The sequence below is a fragment of the Balaenoptera ricei genome, chromosome 9 (assembly GCF_028023285.1).
Source record: "Balaenoptera ricei isolate mBalRic1 chromosome 9, mBalRic1.hap2, whole genome shotgun sequence".
Lineage (NCBI taxonomy): Eukaryota > Metazoa > Chordata > Mammalia > Artiodactyla > Balaenopteridae > Balaenoptera > Balaenoptera ricei.
The window spans coordinates 96,199,789-96,220,274 of NC_082647.1; the positions used below are offsets into that span (position 1 = coordinate 96,199,789).

The following is a 20,486-nucleotide window of genomic DNA, read 5'->3' on the forward strand; positions in this document are numbered from 1 at the left end:
ACGGCAGAGGAAGTTGCTGTGGCTCTGGGAGCTACGGTCTCGAAACTCTGCTGGTGTTTGATCGCTGGCCGGAGCCGGAGTCCATTGGCCACGCTGGCTGCGCAAGGAGCCGAGGACTCGCACGGAGGCAGGATGCTCCTGGCCGGCGATTTCGGCAAGGCGCCGGCAACCCGGGTGAGGCGGCCCTTATGGCCCGGGGCGGGGACACTGGTGGCCCAGTGAGGTGGCACAGACCTCCCAGGGGAGGGTGCCTCGGTGAAGTGGCCTTGGCGGCCTAGGGACGCGGTTACGGTGGCCCGGGGGAGATGGCTCTTGCAACTCTGGTGAGGTGGCAAAGACCTCCCGGGGGAGGTGGTCCCAGTGCGACGGCTCTGGTGATCCCGGTGAGATGACACAGGTCATTCTGGGGAGGTGGCCCTGGAGGCCGGACAAGGTAACTCCAGCGGTCCTGGGGAGGTGGCAGTGGTGGCCCCAGGGAGGTGGCCCTTTTTAGAACCTCCAGATCCTGGTCTCTCAGGAAGGCCCCAGAGGGAGGGGGCTGGGACCTCGTTGTCTTCCAGTGGATGCCCTCTGGGAACCCTGTGCGAGTTCCACCTATCACTTCAGTCCTGATGTGTTTGTCACACCTGTTCTCCTTCTAGTGCTGCTCTGAAAATGGTGACCAAAGGAAGAACATCAAGGAGAAAAGTAAGCGGACTCCAAACACCTTAGCACTTTCTACCCAGCCATCTCTCCAAAACTCTGCCCTCAAGGGTCTGCATCGAGAAGGGTCTTAGCCTGTTATCTTTTAGATGAAGCATCTCTTTTTCTCTTTCTGTATTAAACACTGATTATCATCATACACATATTTTTGCCTTTCAAGATGGTAAAATATGGGATGATTTGGAGAAGAGCACTTCCTGTCCCCTACCTAGTGCAGGGACTTGTGTGGTTTCACTCCAGTGCTGCCCTTCGTACTGGATTCAGAGAAATTGGGGCCTGCCTGTTATTTTCGTGAAGCATCAGCTTATTAAGCATCAGGAACTTCGAGGGGCTAATGATCTAGGAGAGATGACCACCACCTTAGTTGCGTTCAAAGGAGTCAAATGATCATTGTTTAGTTGTATTTACCTTCAGTGAATTTGCAGGTAATCGTTGATCTGGGAAGAGCACAACAGATAACTTGGTTCCTGGATCTTGAACTGGATAGGGAAAAGGTCAATATCTCCATTTCCTTCCTAGGACAGGAGCATATACCAGGGGTGTGGACCTATGGTATTTTACTTTTATAAGCTAAACGTGGCAAGATTTTGGAAATCAAGGAATCTTCAGGGGCTTTTGAAGTGAAATTTACTGGGAGAGGAAGGGGGAAGCATGGAACAGCTGTTCCATCAGAGGGTTTTTGGTTCTTCTGACCACGGCAAATAGTCTGGGAATGAGTAGTAGTAACAGAAGGGGTGCTTGTGTTACCATATTGGCTTTAGGAGTTAGACTTGCCCTTAACATTGCCTGTTGCTGCAATCTGCCTCAGAAAGAAAGCTCTGAGTACTTCATAGCACTTGACAGTCACAGCTGCCACAAGTTAGCTCCTTTTCCTTAAAGGATTTAAGAGTACCTCATATCGTTCAGTTTAACCCTTCCCATTTCCACCTTTGCCCCATTCAGATGCCTGGGAAGTTGATGCCACTGAGCTGTAGACCCTCCTTTGTTGGCTTGGTCAATTTCTTTGCAATTAGAAGTGCTCTTTACAAAAAATATAGGAGAGGAGAGAGACATTAACCACCCCTCCAAATCACCACTGTGTCATTTTGAAGAATGTCATTTGACTAAGAATGTACTATGCTGCATTTAAATGGTTAAATCAAAAGAGTATAATTTTTTGTAAAAAGTGAAGATAGAATTTACTCCCTAAGCTACAGCAAGCTTATCTTCACAAAACATTCCCTCTGCACATAGCCCTGCCTCTGTGTCTGCAGATACACCACACAACTCACATGTTTTATATAAGATAAATTAAAAAAGTCGACATTGTGACTCCTGTACTTAATAGTAGATGGAGTCCTGTAGTAATAAAGTTTGATGCAGACCAGCCAATTCTGATCGTATCTGAAGGAGAATGAGAATATTGTTCTGAAATTCAGGAAACATGGATTTTAGTCCCATTTACAACCTTTGAGTGTAGGCTGGGCAAATGTTAGAATTTATAGTAGGGAAGTTGAGGCATAGACTCTTACTAGTTTCACTTCTACCTGCCAGTGGGCTACTCATTCTCATTGCATGTGAAGAAGCTTTTAATTCTTAAAAATTGAATAGAACAAAGGAAAATTTGGTTTTTTTAAGGCCTGGGGGAGGGGAACATACACAGTACTAAATACTGGTATATATTATGTTAATCTCTTGTAGTTACATTTTGCATTTAGGCATATCTTTAGTTAGATATTCTTATCTTCATTTTGTCAGAAGTGACTGTTGTTTTTTAATGAGGCTGATTATAACCTCTTGCCTTTCATTGCTGTTTCCTTAAAACTTTATTTTTGAGAAGCAGACTCACAGATACAGAGAACAAACTAGTGGTTACCAGCGGGGAGGGGCAATATAGGGGTAGGGGATTTAGAATTACAAACTATTATGTATAAAATAAGCACTGAGTGAAGTAAGTCAGACAGAGAAAGACAAATATCATATGATATTGCTTACGTGTGGAATATAAAGAAATGGTACAAACGAACTTACTTACAAAACAGAAATAGAGTCACAGATGTAGAAAACAAACATGGTTACCGGGGGGGAGAGGGAGGGAGGGATACGTTGGGAGACTGGGATTGACATATACACCGTACTATATATAAAATAGATAACTAATAAGGACCTACTGTATAGCACAGGGAACTCTCTCAGTACTCTGTAATGACCTATATGGGAAAGAATCTAAGAAAGAGTGGATATATGTTTATGTATAACTGATTCACTTTGCTGTACACCTGAAACTAACACAACATTGTAAATCAACTATGCTCCAATAAAAATTAAAAAAAAAAAAAGCTATGAGGATATATTGTACGATGTGGGGAATATAGCCAGTGTTTTATAATTATAAATGGAGCATAACCTTTAAAAATTGTGAATCACTATATTGTACACCTGTAACATATAATATTGTATAGCAACTATACTTCAATTAAAAAAAAAGAAAGAAAGAAAAACGCTTTATTTTTGGTAAAGAGCCGCTTCTACAAGGGCAGCTCCAAGGAAGAACAGAGGTGAAGTCCAACTAGCAGAGCTCCCAGGAGGTTCTGTATTGTTGCCCCAGCTTTATCTCTCATGTACACATCTTGTTTGTTTTTTGTTTTTGTTTGTTTTGTTTTTTAGAAATTGTTGTAGTCCTTGTAACGAAATATATACTAGTACAGTCAGGCTTTTAACAAACCATTAATGGTTTGTTTAGAGACAACCAAATCCTTCAGGCAAACCTGAAGTAGAGAAATGCACTGTATGTTCAGGTTTATTCTAATGTTTGGTTTCTATGAAGTCTACTCTCTTTTTCTCTGGGGCCTGATTTTATAGTATTTATTTTCATTTGGAGTTCAATGGCTATTACTCTGAATTTTTACAGTATCTTGTTTTTTTGTTTGTTTTTTAAATTTCTAGGTACAACTCATCTCTAGGGAGATTAAACGCTGTATGTGGAATCATTCAAGTCGTGGACTTAGTAGAGTTGAGCGTGGTTTATTTATTTATTTATTTTAAAATTTTTTTTAAAAATTTTTATTTATTTATTTGGTTGCGCCAGGTCTTAGTTGCGGCAGGCGGGCACCTTAGTTGCGGCTCACTGGCTTCTTAGCTGTGGCTCACTGGTTCCTTAGCTGCGGCATGTGGACTCCTTTTAGTTGAGGCATGTGGGCTCCTTAGTTGCAGCATGTGAACTCTTAGTTGTGGTGTGCATGTGGGATCCAGTTCCCTGGCTAGGGATCAAACCTGGGCCCCCTGCATTGGGAGCACAGAGTCTTAACCACTGCACCACCAGGGAAGTCCCTTGAGCGTGTTTAATATCAGGGAACTTAATGGCTGCACAGTGACATGGAGTTACCATTACAAAGTTTGACCCAAACTTCAGGTTTCCTAAACTTTTCAGGAAGAAGGAAACCATAAGTAACCAAAAGGAGTAGCTTACCCATGGAAACACACTTCAAAAGGAAACAGTTCATCTTAGCACATGGGGGTGGGAGTAGGAGAAGGACATGGCAGCCGGCTGTGGGTCTTTGTCAAGAAACTGCTGTGAGCCTTCAGGTTTCTTGGGTTCAGGGCAGATTCAGAAAGCCATGCTGGCACAGACCATCAGCAAAGGTATAGCTAGAGGTACTCTGGAAGAGAGGAGCAGTGCTGTTGGTCCACAGATTTAGGACCATGGAAAATAATTTAATTGCCTTTGAAGTGGATTGTTTACTAGAAGTTTGTTTTAAGTGTTTTGTTTAAATAAAAGTCAGAATTTTTTAATTTATATATTTGAATCTTCGCTCATTCCACAAAGAATTCAAGGTAACTTAAATTGCTTAATTATGTCTTAAATATTCTGGAGAGTGGAAGAAGGTATAGACTCCTGCAGAGTGAAAAACTGACTTGTGAACTACAGGAAATGATCGACTTTCAAGCATAGAATAAGGAGTAGACTCTGGGAAATTTCACATGCTCGGTGGGATGAGAGCAAAGCTACATAGCGTTCCTGTTTTCACTGGGCATTGTGTGTTCTGCTATAGTACATGTTGCCTCTGCTACCTCTCTTCTTAAGAGGGTTCCAAATCACCTGTTTTTGTCATATTTAATAAGTCCAATATGAATTGGCCAAGTCTAGTTTATTTGCCATGGGAAGAATCTCACTTTAGATTGTACAATTTAGTGGTTGCATTAGCCATTTTGAGTTTTTCCTGGTAATCTGTGTTTTCTCTCGTATTTCTTTTTTTTTTTTTTTCTGTTTCTGAAATGGACATCTTTTTTTTATAATTAATTTATTTTTATTATTAAAAAAAATATTTTTTTTGGCTGTGTTGGGTCTTCGTTGCTGTGCACGGGCTTTCTCTTGTTCCGGCGAGCAGGGGTTACTCTTCGTTGCAGTGGGCGGGCTTCTCATTGCGGTGGCTTCTCTTGTTGTGGAGCATGGGCTCTAGGCGCGCGGGCTCAGTAGTTGTGGCTCATGGGCTTAGTTGCTCTACGGCATGTGGGATCTTCCTGGACCAGGGCTCGAACCCGTGTCCCCTGCATTGTCAGGCGGATTCTTAACCACTGCGCCACCAAGGAAGTCCCTGAAATGTACATCTTTGTACAATCGCATCTGAAGCTTTTAAAACTCTTTTACTCTTATATCAGGAGGAGTTTTTACTCATTGGTCTCCCTTTCAGATTTTTTTCATGTACTTGAGATCTTTCAATACCATTTTTTTTTCTTTTTTTTAAAACATTTTAAAACCAGAGTCCTCCTTTGGTGTTATTCTAGACTATACCATCTGGTTCCTCACAAATTTTGAAAATATATTACTAATTTAATAAAAGCTGCATCAGCAGAATCAGATTTGACCTTTTTCCCCCCAGTAATAAAATAGATTCTTAAGATACACAGTTGTCTAGAAAAGTTTAGTATCTGTTTGTAACTGCATTGTCATGCCAACATCTATTGCAACCTGTGGGTACTAGGACAGAGTTTAGTAATTTTTCTTTCACTCAGAATTTCCTAAGCTCTTAAGCATTTTGTAGTAGTACTTGATCGATAGATTGCTTTATAGCTATTCATTTGGGTATTTGTGTGTGTGTGTGTGTGTGTGTGTGTGTGTGTGTGTGTATTTATATGCATATATATACCCATATATATATATATATATATATATATATATATATATAAATATATATAAATATATACAGTCATCCATTGGTATCCATGGGGCATTGATTCCAGGACCTCTGCGAATATCAAGATCCCTGTACGTTTAAGTCCTTTATATAAAATGGCACAGTATTTGCCCGTAACCTACACATATTCTCTGTATGCTTTAAATCATCTCTAGGTTACTTAATGCCTAATGCTAATAATAATAATAGTTTTGCATACAATGTAAATGCTATGTAAATAGTTACTGGAGCATGGCAAATTCATTTTGCTTTTTGGAACTTTTTGGATTAAAAAAAATTTTTTTTTATCTGCAGTCAGTTGAATTCATGGATGTGGAGGGCTGAGTGCTTTATATAAATATATAAAATATAGTGTGTATGTATATATACATATATTCATTTACACACTATTCATTTGGGTATTTTTGTGTATGTGTGTATATATATACATATACACACAAGTACTATATATACAAAAATGCCATATATACGTAGTGTTTTCTTTAAATTAACTTTTGAAAGTAGATATGTTGCCTTGTGTATCTTTTGCATTTCCTTTAACTCCATAGTACTTAGTGGTGTTGAGTAATTGTTATTCTTTCATTTTAGGTGACATAAATACTGCAGCTCTCGTTGGAAACGAACGAGTCTGTGAAGGTACAGATAATGGTGATCTCCCTTCCTATGTGGCGGAATTTATAGAAAAGGAAGTCGGAAATGACCTTAAATCTTTAAAGAAACTTGATAAACTCATAGAACAGATGACAGAAGGTAAAATGCAGTTAGAAGAACAGGCAAGTATTAAAACTCATTGAAACAATATCAGTAGTATACTCATTATAATATAATGTAAATATAACCATTATTATATAGGCATTTTTGAAAATATAGATTGTGACAAACAGTCTAATCATTTAAAACTGCTTAATAGGTTTTAAGGACCTACAATGTGCTAGGTGTTTTACAAATTACGTAAAAGAGAAAGTTCCTACTGATAATGATTTATGTCTGACATTTTCATACAATGACTTTTAACATGCTTTTAAAAGTAAATTCATGGGATACCAAAATGTTACAACACCATCATTCCAATTTTTTTATATATGCACACATAGGGAGAAAACATTAAAATAAGTATAACATTATAATAATGGTTATTTCTGGGTGGTTGGTTAATAAGTGATTTATTTTTTTTCTTCTTTTATAAATTTATTTATTTATTTATTTTGGCTGCATTGGGTCTTTGTTGCTGCACGTGGGCTTTCTCTGGTTGCGGTGAGCCGGGGCTACTCTTCGTTGCCGTGTGCAGGCTTCTCATCGCGGTGGCTTCTCTTGTTGCGGAGCACGGGCTCTAGGCGCACGGATTTCAGTAGTGGTGGCACATGGGCTTAGTAGTTGTGGCTCGCGGGCTCTAGAGCTCAGGCTCAGTAGTTGTGGTGCACAGGCTTAGTTGCTCCGAGGCATGTGGGATCTTCCCAGACCAGGGATCGAACCTGTGTCCCCTGCATTGGCAGGCGAATTCTTAACCACTGCGCCACCAGGGAAGTCCCCATTTCTACTTCTTAATTCAGCAGAGGATCAATCTAGGGCAGTCCTTATGCCCCAGCTCCTACCTGCTACCTCAGTGGACTTGCTTCACTCTCTTATAATTTCATTCTCTTCTCCTCAGCCAGTCCTGTCCCCTCAGCATATGGACATACCCAGATCTTTTCCTTAAAACCAAACAAAAAGAAAAACAAAAAGGGGACTTCCCTGGTGGTCCAGTGGTTGGGACTCTGTGCTCCCAATGCAGGGGGCCTGGGTTCGATCCCTGGTCAGGGAACTGGATCCCACATGCCACAACTAAAAGAGCCAGCATGCCGCAACTAAGGATCCTGCGCCCTGCAGTGAAGATCCCATGCGTGGCAACGAAGATCCCGTGTGCTGCAACTAGGACCCGGCACAGCCAAATAAATAAATAAATATTAAAAAAAAAAAAAAAAAAAAAAGCAGCAGCAGAGGCCCATTTAAAAAAAAATTAAAAAAAAAAAAAAAACAGGGCTTCCTTGGTGGCGCAGTGGTTGAGAATCTGCCTGCCAATGCAGGGGACACGGGTTTGAGCCCTGATCTGGGAAGATCCCACATGCCGCGGAGCAACTAGGCCCGTGAGCCACAACTACTGAGCCTACGCGTCTAGAGCGTGTGCTCCGCAACAAGAGAGGCCGCGATAGTGAGAGGCCTGCGCACCGCGATGAAGAGTGGCCCCCACTTGCCGCAACTAGAGAAAGCCCTCGCACAGAAACGAAGACCCAACACAGCCATAAATAAATAAATAAATAAATAAATAAATAAATAAATAAATAAATAAATAAATAAATAAATAAATAAATAAATAAATAAATAAATAAAATAAAATAAAATAAAATAAAATAAAATAAAATAAAATAAAATATTAAAAAAAAAAACCCAAAAAACTCTCCCCTCTTCCTTAGTAGATATTAGTCCCTTTTACTGTTAGGCTTCTTCAAAAAGTCATCTTACTTTGTATCTGTATTCACTTCCTAGTTGACCATTTGCTCTTGGACTTAATATAATCAGGCTCGTTTCCCTGATGACCATGGAAGCTTCTGCTGAAGTACCTAATTGAACCTCAGATTCAGCATGTCCAAAGCTGTACTGGTCCATCTCTTAAGATGCTTCCCTATCTTGGAAGATGGCACCAGCATCTATCTGCCTGTCAGTCATTCCTGAGACCTGGATTGTTCCTCTACCCTCAGCACCAAGACATCTGGGTTCTGCCTCCTTGATGTCTCTGGTGTCCATCCCCTGCCACCACCTCAGTTTAGAGCTGCATTCTCTCTTGCGTTTGATGGTAGTTTGCCCATCTTCTGTTTTTTTCCTACTGCCACAGTAACTATCTTTCTTTTTTATTCCTTACAGAAACTTTACTATATGTAAATAAGCAAATATATAAAATATATACAGTTAAAATGTGTATGCAAGCATATATGTATTTAAAATATGCATAGCTTAACGTTTTACAATTAATGTAATATACTACTTGTTTTCCTATTATATCTATATGTATAGATCTTTTTTAATGGTTTTATGGTATTCAAATACAGCTGTACATAATTTATTTAATCAGGACCTTATTGGTGGACCTTTTTGCTATTCCCAGTTTTTATTATTATAAATATGAGAATAAACATGATTATTTATCATTAAGTCATAAATCTAACTTTCTAAATCATAAATCCCACTGAATTATCCCCTTATTAAAAACTCTTAATGGCTTCCCATTGCCTGTCGGGAAAAGCCCACATTCTTCTAATGCTCAAGATGCTGCCTGTGATTTGGTCTCTCCCTACCTGTCTAGGCTTATCTCTTCTCTCTGCATTTCTTTGAACTGGATTCTCTGCCCTACTCCCCTCTTTGCTGTTCTCTCATCATGACTGAGCTGTTTCTTTGCCTGAAATGCCTTTTCCTTCCAAACTTCCCTAAAAATTTCCACCCAACCTGCAAAGGTCTGTGCATGAGCCATGCAAGCACAATTGCCGTGCACCCCAAAACCTTCTACTCAAAGTGTGGGAGCTTGTAAGAAATGCAGAATCTCAGTCCCTACTTCAGGCCTGTTAAGTCTGATTCTGCACTATAACCAGATCTCTAGGTGATTCCTGTGCACGTTCAAGTCTGGGAAGCACTGCCTTAGTACACCATTACACCTGGCATCTCTTTTGTTGCACTAATATCCCACTGTTGAAGGTTTGCCTACATCTCTCTTCCATATCAGCTGAGCTTAAGGGCAGATGCTGTGTCTAATTTATCTGTCAGACCTTAGCACAGTGCCTGGTATAGAGTGTCTAATCAGTGTTGATTAAATTGAAATTCCTCTATAATATTCTTATCATATTGTACTGATGCCTGATATTTGTATATGTTTTTCCATCTGCTGTAAGAAAAATTCATTTAATAAATATCATATCTAAAGGTATTACCTGGGTATCATCTTTCCAAGTCAATAGTTCCTTCTCAATCTGGGCTTAAATCAGAATCACCTGGGGAACTTTTGCAAATAGTTACCCAGACTTTTAGAATCAGAGCCTCATTTGTTTTTGAAAGAAAATGATTAGTAGATAAAGCAGGTAAATGTTCTTTGGCTGGACCCTCTGAAAGTGCTGAGCTTCATGATGGTAGATCCAAAGATGTTTACTGGGGGCCCTCCCTACACACCTCCACATAGAGCATTTCATGTTGAGGTTTGGTTAGTACAGGATGTAGAAATCCAATGTTTCTTTTGAAGCTTTTAAATGACAGTTTTCATTTCTATTAGAACAAACATGCATTTTGAAGGTAACTAATAAAAAAGGTTATGAGAATCTTATCTGATTGCTGCTGTTTTTTATTTTTTGTTGTTGGTATGGGCAGGTACTTACAGTTTCATCAGAAATCCCTAAAAGAATTCAGAGTGCCTTAAAAAATGCAGAAGAATCAAAGCAATTCCTTAATCACTTTCTGGAGCAAGAAAGCCATCTCTTCAGTTCCATTAACAGCCATCTGCTGACCGCTCAGCCCTGGATAGAAGATCTTGGAGCCATGATTAACCAAATTGAAGAGATTGAACGGCATCTTGCTTATCTTAAATGGATTTCACAAATTGAAGAACTCAGGTAAAATAGGCCTCTTTGTTCTCATAATTATTATTTTCCTTTGAGGCTATGTTTTAGAGAGTACGTGCATGCCATTAAATAATTGAGGTAATTAAAGATTATAATAATGTGATTTTACCAGTTATGAAAATAGCATTATGATAATGATTCTTTTCCTTTATTATGAATGAACATAAACTTTTCAGGGAGCTTAATTTGTGTTTGAAAGAAAGTAATCCAAGTAAAAAATTTTAGTTATAGTTATATTGTGAATTATAGTTATTGTTATAGTTATATTGTGAACACATGATAAAAATGATTATAATGCCAAATTAATAAAGCAACTCATCAGTGTGGTAATATTCCTCTTTTACCTTTTAGAGACGGTCACTTAATGAAATGGATTGCTTTCTCTATAATTTGATTTTTTTTTCAATGGGTGTCACCTAAGAAGAGCTACACAGTATTAGTAGATGAAAAACAGAGTCCTGCTACTTCTGGATAGGGAAAAATAAAGAAATACAGTGGACCCCTGAACAACGCAGGGCTTAGGAGCATCAGCTCTCCTCGGATGTCAGATCTGCATACAGCTCATAGTCAGCCCTCTGTATCCACGATTCCTCCCTATCCATAGCTCCACATTCACGGATTCAATCACCCAGGGATCGTGTACTACTGTAGTATTTACTACTGAAAAAAATCTGTGTATAAGTGGACTCGTGCACTTCAAACCCATGTTGCTCAAGGGTCTACTGTACCTCTTTTTGAATTGAATACATATCACTGGTAGTTGATTGTGTCTGGTATTGCCTTTCAAACAAGCTATATTAACATTTCTGCCTACATTGGTAGATTTTTTGGTTTCATGATTTAAATTCTGAAAATAGCTATAAAAGACAAAATCTGGGGACTTCCCTGGTGGCGCAGTGGTTAAGAATCCACCTGCCAGTGCAGGGGACATGGGTTCGAGCCCTGGTCTGGGAAGATCCCACGTGCCACAGAGCAACTAAGTCCCTGCGCCACAACTACTGAGCCTGTGCTCTGGAGCCCACGAGCCACAACTCCTGAGGCCACGTGCCACAACTACTGAAGCCCGTGCACCTAGAGCCTGTGCTCCGCAACAAGAGAAGCCACCACAATGAGAAGACCTCGCACTGCAACGAAGAGTAGCCCCCGTTCACCACAACTGGGGAGAAGCCTGCGCGCAGCAACAAAGACCCAACACAGCCAATAAGTAAATAAATAAATGAAAAATTTAAAAAACAAGACAAAATCTGTTAAAAAACTTAGCAAGAATGACTAGGAAAGGAGAAGAACGAAAAATGAGAGAATGAGCATAGGGGAAGGCCAAAAGGGCTGTCAGAAATAGAATAATACACACATGAGATTAGTATGATTGTTGAGGCCTGAAGCAGTGATGGTGGAAAACAAAGGCCGCTCGTGGTGGAGGGAGAGGGGAAAGTACTAGTGCATAGTGGAGCTGGGCAGGGTGGCGGTACACATTCCTGTGCTTAAGGAGGGTGCTGTGCCCACCCAGGAGCGTAACCGAAGCGTGGCACTTGGCGGGGGATGAGAGTCCCAGCTCACTGTCACCTAGCGAAGTGGCCAAGCCTGGGTAGGATGTACACAGGCTGCCTAGAGGGAGAGCACTTCCGACCCCTGAACTGCGATTAATTATTGAAAAGGTTAAATTTTGTTCCTATTCTGGCTTAAGAGACAGAATGTTATTTTTATCAAAAGAAACATTTCAGTTTTAAATGTTTCGTTTTATTTAGCCAATATGCAAAATGGTAGTCATGGGCTGAATGAATCCTGAAGATAGGTTGTATTTGGCTTGTTTTAAAGAATTTGATTAATTGGTTTGATTTTTACATGGAAATCTTGATTTCTGGATTCTGCTGAAAAATTTTAAGATTTGGCTACATTGGACCTACACTCCAGTGCGGCAGCACTTGGCTGGAGCCTTAGGATGGGGTATGTGCTTTTTAGCTTGTCCTAGTCCCCGCCCACTTTGCTTTTTTCATTTACTTTGCCCATCAGGCCTTTCCAGGCATTTGAGTTTGCTACCCTCGCTGTAGAGCTTACCTTAAATTTTGTCTGCAACTTGGCTAACAGTAACTTGAAAGGACTAGACTCTGAGGTGCCACCTCCCTAAGTTTCCTATAATCCAGTTTAGCTGGGCAAAGTAGGTAAAAATTGAAGTCTACCATATTTGACCTTACCAGATGCCACCCACATTCTCCCCTTTGGATTAAGATATGACAGACTTCTGTCAAAGACAGATTTATTAGAAATGAGTGGTGCCTGAGGGAATGTGACAAAGGAAAATTCTGTTACCTTGGGAGGGGTGGGAAGGGAAAGGTGGAGGGAGGTATCCTGAACACAGGCCACTGTTCTTAGAAGGATGCTGAATTTGAGGACTCCAGGCTCCCAGAGACTTGGGTATCAGGTAAAAAAGCCACTACAAGGTGGCGCTTCCTTCTTTCTTGGATGTAGCTTTATATAAAGCAGGAGGAAACAGCAGTTTTTCCACATCTGGAATTATTGTGAACAAACTGTCTTTACAGTTTGCTTTGCCTTGTTTTCCAGTGATAACATTCAGCAATATCTGATGACCAATAATGTCCTAGAGGCAGCTTCTACTCTGGTCTCTATGGCAGAACTTGACATCAAGCTTCAGGAATCATCCTGTACTCATCTTCTTGGTTTCATGAGAGCCACTGTTAAATTCTGGCATAAAATTCTCAAGGACAAGCTTACAAGGCAAGAAATTTATCCATATTTCATGGTAATTGCTTTCAGATGGATATTTGGTGCTCACTGTAGTTTACTGTAATACTTGTGTCACTTTTCTGTTACAGTGACTTTGAGGAAATTTTAGCACAGCTTCATTGGCCATTCATCGCACCCCCTCAGTCTCAAACTGTTGGCATAAGTCGACCAGCCAGTGCCCCTGAGATATACAGTAACTTGGAGACACTATTTTGTCAGCTCCTGAAACTACAAACCTCGTATCTTTGTTGGAGTTAAAACTCACTAAAATGTCTTTTTTCTAGAGTGGATTTGTGGCCAGAGAGTAAAGTGACCAGAGAGTAAAGCTTTCTGAAAGTGGCCAGGGAGTAGTGGGTTTGGACTGGATCTATGTATGCCCATGGACTGTTCTCCTTCCACATAAATTTCATGTGGGTGGGAGGGCTGTGAGGAGTTCTGAAATGCATGACTGCACAAGTTTGCATCACATATAGGTCTCATGGGACAAACAAAAAAATGGGCAATTGGGAAGAAACCTTAGTAACTTAGTACTAATTTAATAGCACGATTACTTGAATATGTTTCCTTACTACTTATTATTCTTTATTTTAGGAAAGATTAATTCTAATAACATTTTTCATGTACTTTTTACTGAAGTCATATGTAATGTCAAGTTAGACTACATATTATCTGTATTATAATTAATTTTACTTAGTATCATATATGTCTCTTGGAAAAATGTGTGTATACATACATATGTGTGTGTGTGTGTGTGTGTGTGTGTGTGTGTGTATACACACATATACATATGCTTTTTCCTTGACTTGACTATGTCAGAGATGAATTACTTACTGAGCCAAAACAACTTCCAGAAAAATACTCTCTTCCGGCATCCCCTTCTGTCATCCTGCCCATCCAGATTATGCTGACTCCCCTTCAAAAGAGGTTCAGGTATCACTTCAGAGGGAACCGACAAACTAATGTGATAAGCAAGGTGTGCTTTGCCAATTCTTGCCCTTGGTTTTTATTAATAGCAAATGTTAAGGCTTCCTATACTTTTGCTGGTTTGAGTTAAAATCTGATTCTATTCACATTTCTGTTTTTCTCTGAAGAGCTAAATTCCTGTTTTGTCACTGCCCTTTATAGATATATTTTGGGACTTGTGTTCATTTGTTGTAGGAATCAGCTCACTCATTAGCACATCATCTGACCAGTTTCTGAAGTTTCCCCTGGGGTGTGCTGTAGCATTTGCTGCGGCACTTTTTACAACTGGATCCACATGTGTTCCACTGTGCAAATTGCTCCTTCAGGTTTATAAATATATCAGAAAGAAAAGTGAGAATCAAAAGATAGTAGAGCATTAGTTTTTGAGTAGAAGTGCTGATGCTAAAATGATTTGTAGCTGTGCAAGACAGAGTATGGGGATAAGTGACAGGAATGGCTTTGAGGAAATTATCACCAACATTTTAGTTGAGGGACTATACCCATGTGTATGGGGCATACTGCTGAGATTTTTTTCTTTAATTTGATCAGAAAAACAATCACTGACAACTGTTTTCAATGAAATTTGATTGAATTTGTTGAGAATTATAACTTTGGGAGTTGCTAGGGGGTGGATACTGTTTATCCTTGAGTCTTGCTACATCTAATGCAGTGCAAGTAGCAGAGGGATTCGGTGTTTGTTTGTTTTTTTTTGTAATAGCGACATGTTTTATTTTTAAAATATATATTCTTAATTTCTCGGTGTTTTGAAGTAAATGTTATTAAATGCCAGATTACACCAGGCATTGTACGTGTCATCTATAAATGAGTTTATAGGCTTTATAGAATTTTAAAGGAATCAAGGGATAAGCAGTTACGTCTGTATAGGAATGGAGTAGAGTGACAATGGATTTCTGGTTCTTAAATTCAGCTTGTTCTTTTGTACTTCATGGGTCTCCTTTTTTGGATGGGGTGTTGGTGGAAAGAAGAGTAGAACCTATTAGTAAGTGTGAGACAAAACAATAAACCTAAACTGTAGAGAGGCAGTGGTCATTTGAAGTAAGAAAATTGTGAGCTATATTGTTGCTTCCTGAAGTGTGGTTCCAGTGGTCCTAGTACTCTGACATCAAGCCTGAACTATGCAGCCCCCCGAGAGTAGCTACTGTCCCTTTTTTCATTTCTGTATTCCCAGCATCTATCACACAACAGGGTTTTACCTTTCAGTAAATGTTTTAGAATTCCTGTCCAACAAAACTTGGAAGGTTTATAGAATCATCTCTAGGGACAGTTTAAAAAGCTGCATATTTACATTACTTTTCTATAATTATACCTGTTTTAAAGAATTTGTATTTCTTGTAATGCAGACCAGCCAAATTTTTTTCTTAATTTAGCTTTTGAAAAAAAGAAAAAAACAGAAGACGGTCATGTTTAAAAATTATTTTGGAATGTTATTTCAAAAAAAATAATATTTATACCTTACATATTTCTAAAGTACTAGGTTTTAAATATTTATGGCATTGTAAATTTATGATTTCACTGATGTAAGCCACATTATTGAAATTTATTGGGAGTACATTGGGAAACATTTGATTATTAAGCCTTGCATGAATTTAAAGTTCAGAGTAGAAATTGTGCTCTTACATATAGGAATTTTCAACTAATTTTTGTAAGTACTGTGTGTCTACAATTAAATAGAGACATTTAACTGTAACTTTCTAGTTGGAATGACTTAAGAATTCAAACTGTTTACCTCCTTCCTTAGCCTGAATGGTACTTGGCTCAGGTACTTATGTGGATTGGGAACCACACTCAGTTTCTGGATGAGAAGATTCAGCCAATATTAGACAAAGTAGGCTCTTCGGTAAATGCAAGGGTAAGAGACTTAGTCCAAAGCATTTCAGTTTTAGAGTTGTAGGTGTCCGTGAATAACTTGTCATTTTCATTACCTTATGCTTATTTATATTTTTTTAGCTTGAATTTTCTCGGGGCCTTATGATGCTGGTTCTTGAAAAGTTAGCTGCTGATATTCCTTGTCTGCTCTATGATGACAGTCTCTTCTGTCATTTGGTGGATGAGGTGCTTTTGTTTGAAAGAGAACTACACAGCGTTCATGGCTATCCCAGCACTTTTGCTAATTGTATGCATATTCTGTCAGAAGAGACCTGTTTTCAGAGATGGTTGACTGTGGAGAGAAAATGTAAGTGCTCACGTGGCCGTGGGGTGGGGAGAGATGTCTCTTTTTGTGTATATAAATTTTCTCCAGTTCTGGGTAGAAACTAGAGCCATCTAAATTTTTCTTGGTTAGGGTTTACCAAGTTGCCTTCAGAGATCATCTTATTTTCTTTTCTTCCCATCAAGCTTCAGTTTTTCCCAGAATTGCACTCTACAGGTTTCTAGGGTAGACTATTCAAGCCAGTACAGTATATAGTTAACTGTTTTATAGATTTTACGTATAGTATTTCTGTTCTTGCTGGAATCACTTTGGATGTGGCTTGTCTAGTGAGTGTAACTATTTTGAAGATTTTGGGTAGGTACGGCAGGGAGAAGTAAAATATCTTATTTAACCCTAGAATAGAGCATGTTAAATATATATAGTACAACTAGTAGGAGGTTATAGATTTATTTTTTCATAGAAAAGTTATCATTCCTAAGAAATTATGAGTTGAAAGATTAGGAATTTGTAATCTAACAATCTGTAACTAGTTGTTTGACATAATCCTTTTTCCTGCTTATCAGTTGCTCTTCAAAAAATGGACTCAATGCTCTCGTCAGAAGCTGCCTGGATATCCCAATATAAGGATATCACTGATGTGGATGAGATGAAAGTTCCAGACTGTGCAGAAACGTTTATGACACTACTCTTGGTTATAACTGGTAAGTATAGTCTTTCAAGATATAACTTTGTTTTTTTTAAAGTACTGACTCTTAACAGACTTGTGGTTGTCAAGGGGGAGGGGGGGATTGGTGGAGGGATGGATTCCATTATGTGATAAACCATTATGGAAAAGAATATGAAAAATAATCTATATATGTATAACTGAGTCACTTTGCTGTATAGCAGAAATTAAATACAACATTGTAAATCAACTATACTTCAATACATAAAATTTTAAAAAGTAAATGAAAGTACTGACTCTTCACATGGTACTTTTCAAGTACTTCGACAAAATATATAGTGGTTACTATAATATCTTCAAATTCAGTTTCTATTTTGGCAGAACTCTAGCACAGTATTCCAGCTTTTAGATTTTTAGTAATCTAAATAAGATCTTAAACATTAGTTTACATGAGGGGAAAATTCCTGAATCATTATATAAAAACAAATAAGAATTTAATTTTATTACCTGAAATCTCTTGCCTTTCAACTTTTTAAGTGTCTTCAGTAAATGGTGATTGACCTAAATTTTATATATTATTTTCTTCACCTTGATATATCAAAGATTGTAGAACAGTAGAATAATAAATTAACTTTAGGGATTGGAATAGTAATAGGACCTCTTCTTATGGTGCAAGAATGTTCTGGCTGGAGGGTGGCCCAGCCGCCTCTAGCCCTGGTTGGTCTGCAGCCATCCACGTTGCCCCAGGGCATTGCAGCCCTGCTGGTTCTCCAGGTGCCACTGAGCCCTCACTGCCACTATCTTCCTGTGTCTTGTCCGTTGCTTGGGCCTGTCTAGTAACCTGAAGAGGTGTCATTCCAGGCCAGTCAGTAAATTCTATATTCTAACTGTAAGAAAAATATGAAAAACACTAAAATACAAAAAAATTAGCAAAAACTGATTAAAAAAATTTTTTTTTATTATGGAAATTTTCTAATATATATAAAAGTAGCATAACGAACCCTCAGGTATCTGTTACTAAGGTTTAAAACTATCACTTTTCTATTATGTGTTTTTCTCCCCCCAAAATCCAGATTTTTTTCCCCTGAAGTATTTTAAAGAACATTTCAGACATCTCAGCATTTAACCTATAAATCCTTAACTATGTATCTCTTTTAACCTATCCTAGTTTCTCCTTCCTTTTTTAAAAAATGTCATTTATTTGTTGAAGAAATAGAATAATTTTTGTATATAACTTTCTCATATGCCTTTTTAAAATATTGAGGCATAGCTTTTTAAATTGCAGTATAGTTAATTTACAATGTGTTAGAAGCATAACTTATATACAGTGAAATGCATAGATCTTAAGTATACAGATCAATGAGTTTTGACAAATATCAGTACTTGAGAAACCCACGTCCTTAGAGAGTTTAGAAATAGATCCATACTTGAATGGTCGATTGATTTTTAACAAAGGCACCAAAGCCAGTCAATAGGAAAAACCTATAACTATGTCATGGATGGTATCGTAAACCTTCGTATGTCTTGTTAACTTTCTCCACAGACAGATATAAAAATCTTCCCGCAGCTTCCAGAAAGCTGCAGTTCCTGGAGTTACAGAAGGACTTAGTAGATGATTTTAGGATACGATTAACTCAGGTGATGAAAGAAGAGACTAGAGCTTCCCTTGGCTTTCGATACTGTGCAATTCTTAATGCCGTGAACTATATCTCAACAGTACTAGCAGATTGGGCTGACAATGTTGTAAGTTAATCTTTTATATTAAGTAATATATTAGTAATTTGAACAGTTTTACCTTTTGAAATGTTAAATCTGTAGCAAGCAAAAATACACGTTAGGCAGAATCACAGTTGGGCCAAACTTAGGTGTGATTAAAGTACATATTTTTCTCATTCAAGTCTCAAATGGTTAAATAATCCTGATATTTTAATCACTGGAAAAGCCATCTTTTCGTGAAATTGTTGTTTATAAAGTGAACCATTTTCCTTTTTTAGACTTTGAACTTGGTAAATGTCATGAATGGTAATTGCCATCTCGCGAAAAGCTAAGATTGTATAATGGTGTCAAAATCAATAAAGTTCAAGACTTTAAGGAAAATAAAAGAATAACATTTGATACCTTTTTAGTGCCTTCGAAACATGACAAATTACGAAGAGTCATAAAAATAGAAACATTTTTAACCTAAGTATTTCATACATTAAAAAATTATTTAATATTTTATTTATTTTCAAACATATTCAAGAGTGAAGAGAATGGTAAAATGAACTCCCATGTGCCTATCACCCAGCTTCTTATTTTTTTTTTTTTTAATTTGGCCGTGCCACATGGCATATGGGATCTTAGTTCCCCAACCAGGGATTGAACCCTCACCCACCCTGCATTGGAAGTGTGGAGTCTTAACCACTGGACTACCAGGGAAATCCTCACCCAGCTTCTTATACCAATTGTGTTTCATTTAAACCTTTCCTCTACCCCCATGTGTGATTATTTTGAAGTAGATCTCAGATACATTTCATGGTAAATATTTTCATATGTATCTCTAAAAGATAAGAACACCTTTTTTAAAAACACAACACCAGGGGACTTCCCTGGTTGTCCAGTGGTAAAGAATCTGCCTTCCCGTGCAGGGGACGCGGGTTCAATCCCTGGTCGGGGAATTAAGATCCCGCATGCTGTGGGGCAACTAAGCCCGCATGCCACAACTATTGAGCTTGCGTGCCTCAATGAGAGAGCCCGCATGCCGCAACTACAGAGCCCACATGCCCTGGAGTCCACATGCCACAACTAGAGAGACAAAACCCGCATGCCACAACTAGAGAGGAGCCAGCGTGCTGCAACGAAAGATCCCGCATGCTGCAACTAAGACCTGATGTAGCCAAAAATAAATAAATAAATAAATAAATAAATAAATGAAATAAATAAATGTTAAAAAAAAAATACCATTATCACATCCAAAAACATTAACTAATTTACCCTGGAAGGTATATTTTAAATAAATCTAAAAATCAAAACCCTGGATTCAGTAACAAGTACTGTGAAAGGCCTTTTACCTCCAAGGATTTTACTTATCCTTCCTTTCTCCATGCAGAGTCCATGTGTTGGCAGATTTGATCTGCCTAAATATAATTATTAACTAGTACTTTATTTTTACTCTTTTTATTAATCCAAGGAATATATTGGCGATCAGGGCTTTTGGTAACGAGATTTTCTAATATGTACTTCCAACTAAAAGTGAAGAAACTTAGTCTTTATAGCCTTAACATAAATAGATTAATTCCTTTAGCTGTTTTAGATATTAAAATGATTGCAGAGGGCCTCCAAGACCTCCTTCTTGGACAGGGTGCCCTCAGGTTAGGAATCACTGTTCTAAGATCATATGTGTGGATACAAAAATCCAGCAAGGCCCATGAAGTACACTTCATGGCAGAAAGCAT

The 20,486-nt window shown here is 38.5% G+C and overlaps 1 protein-coding gene across 3 annotated transcripts in view; it reads left to right on the top strand.

Annotated features, from left to right (window-relative positions):
* Positions 1–20,486, top strand: part of RINT1 (RAD50 interactor 1) — a 27,305-nt gene continuing 6,819 nt past the window's right edge. Inside the window, exons 1-11 of one of the 3 annotated variants that reach the window (XM_059934140.1) lie at positions 1–174; positions 642–687; positions 6,465–6,649; positions 10,263–10,504; positions 13,073–13,246; positions 13,345–13,494; positions 14,072–14,228; positions 15,978–16,088; positions 16,187–16,412; positions 16,952–17,089; positions 18,596–18,795. In XM_059934140.1, the coding sequence (XP_059790123.1) occupies positions 133–174; positions 642–687; positions 6,465–6,649; positions 10,263–10,504; positions 13,073–13,246; positions 13,345–13,494; positions 14,072–14,228; positions 15,978–16,088; positions 16,187–16,412; positions 16,952–17,089; positions 18,596–18,795 (1,671 nt within the window). In that variant the 5' untranslated portion in view covers positions 1–132. Of the gene's footprint in view, positions 175–641; positions 688–6,464; positions 6,650–10,262; positions 10,505–10,859; positions 12,458–13,072; positions 13,247–13,344; positions 13,495–14,071; positions 14,229–15,977; positions 16,089–16,186; positions 16,413–16,951; positions 17,090–18,595; positions 18,796–20,486 lie in introns of those variants that run through there. The other 2 variants (XM_059934139.1, XM_059934141.1) reach the window with 2 other exon arrangements.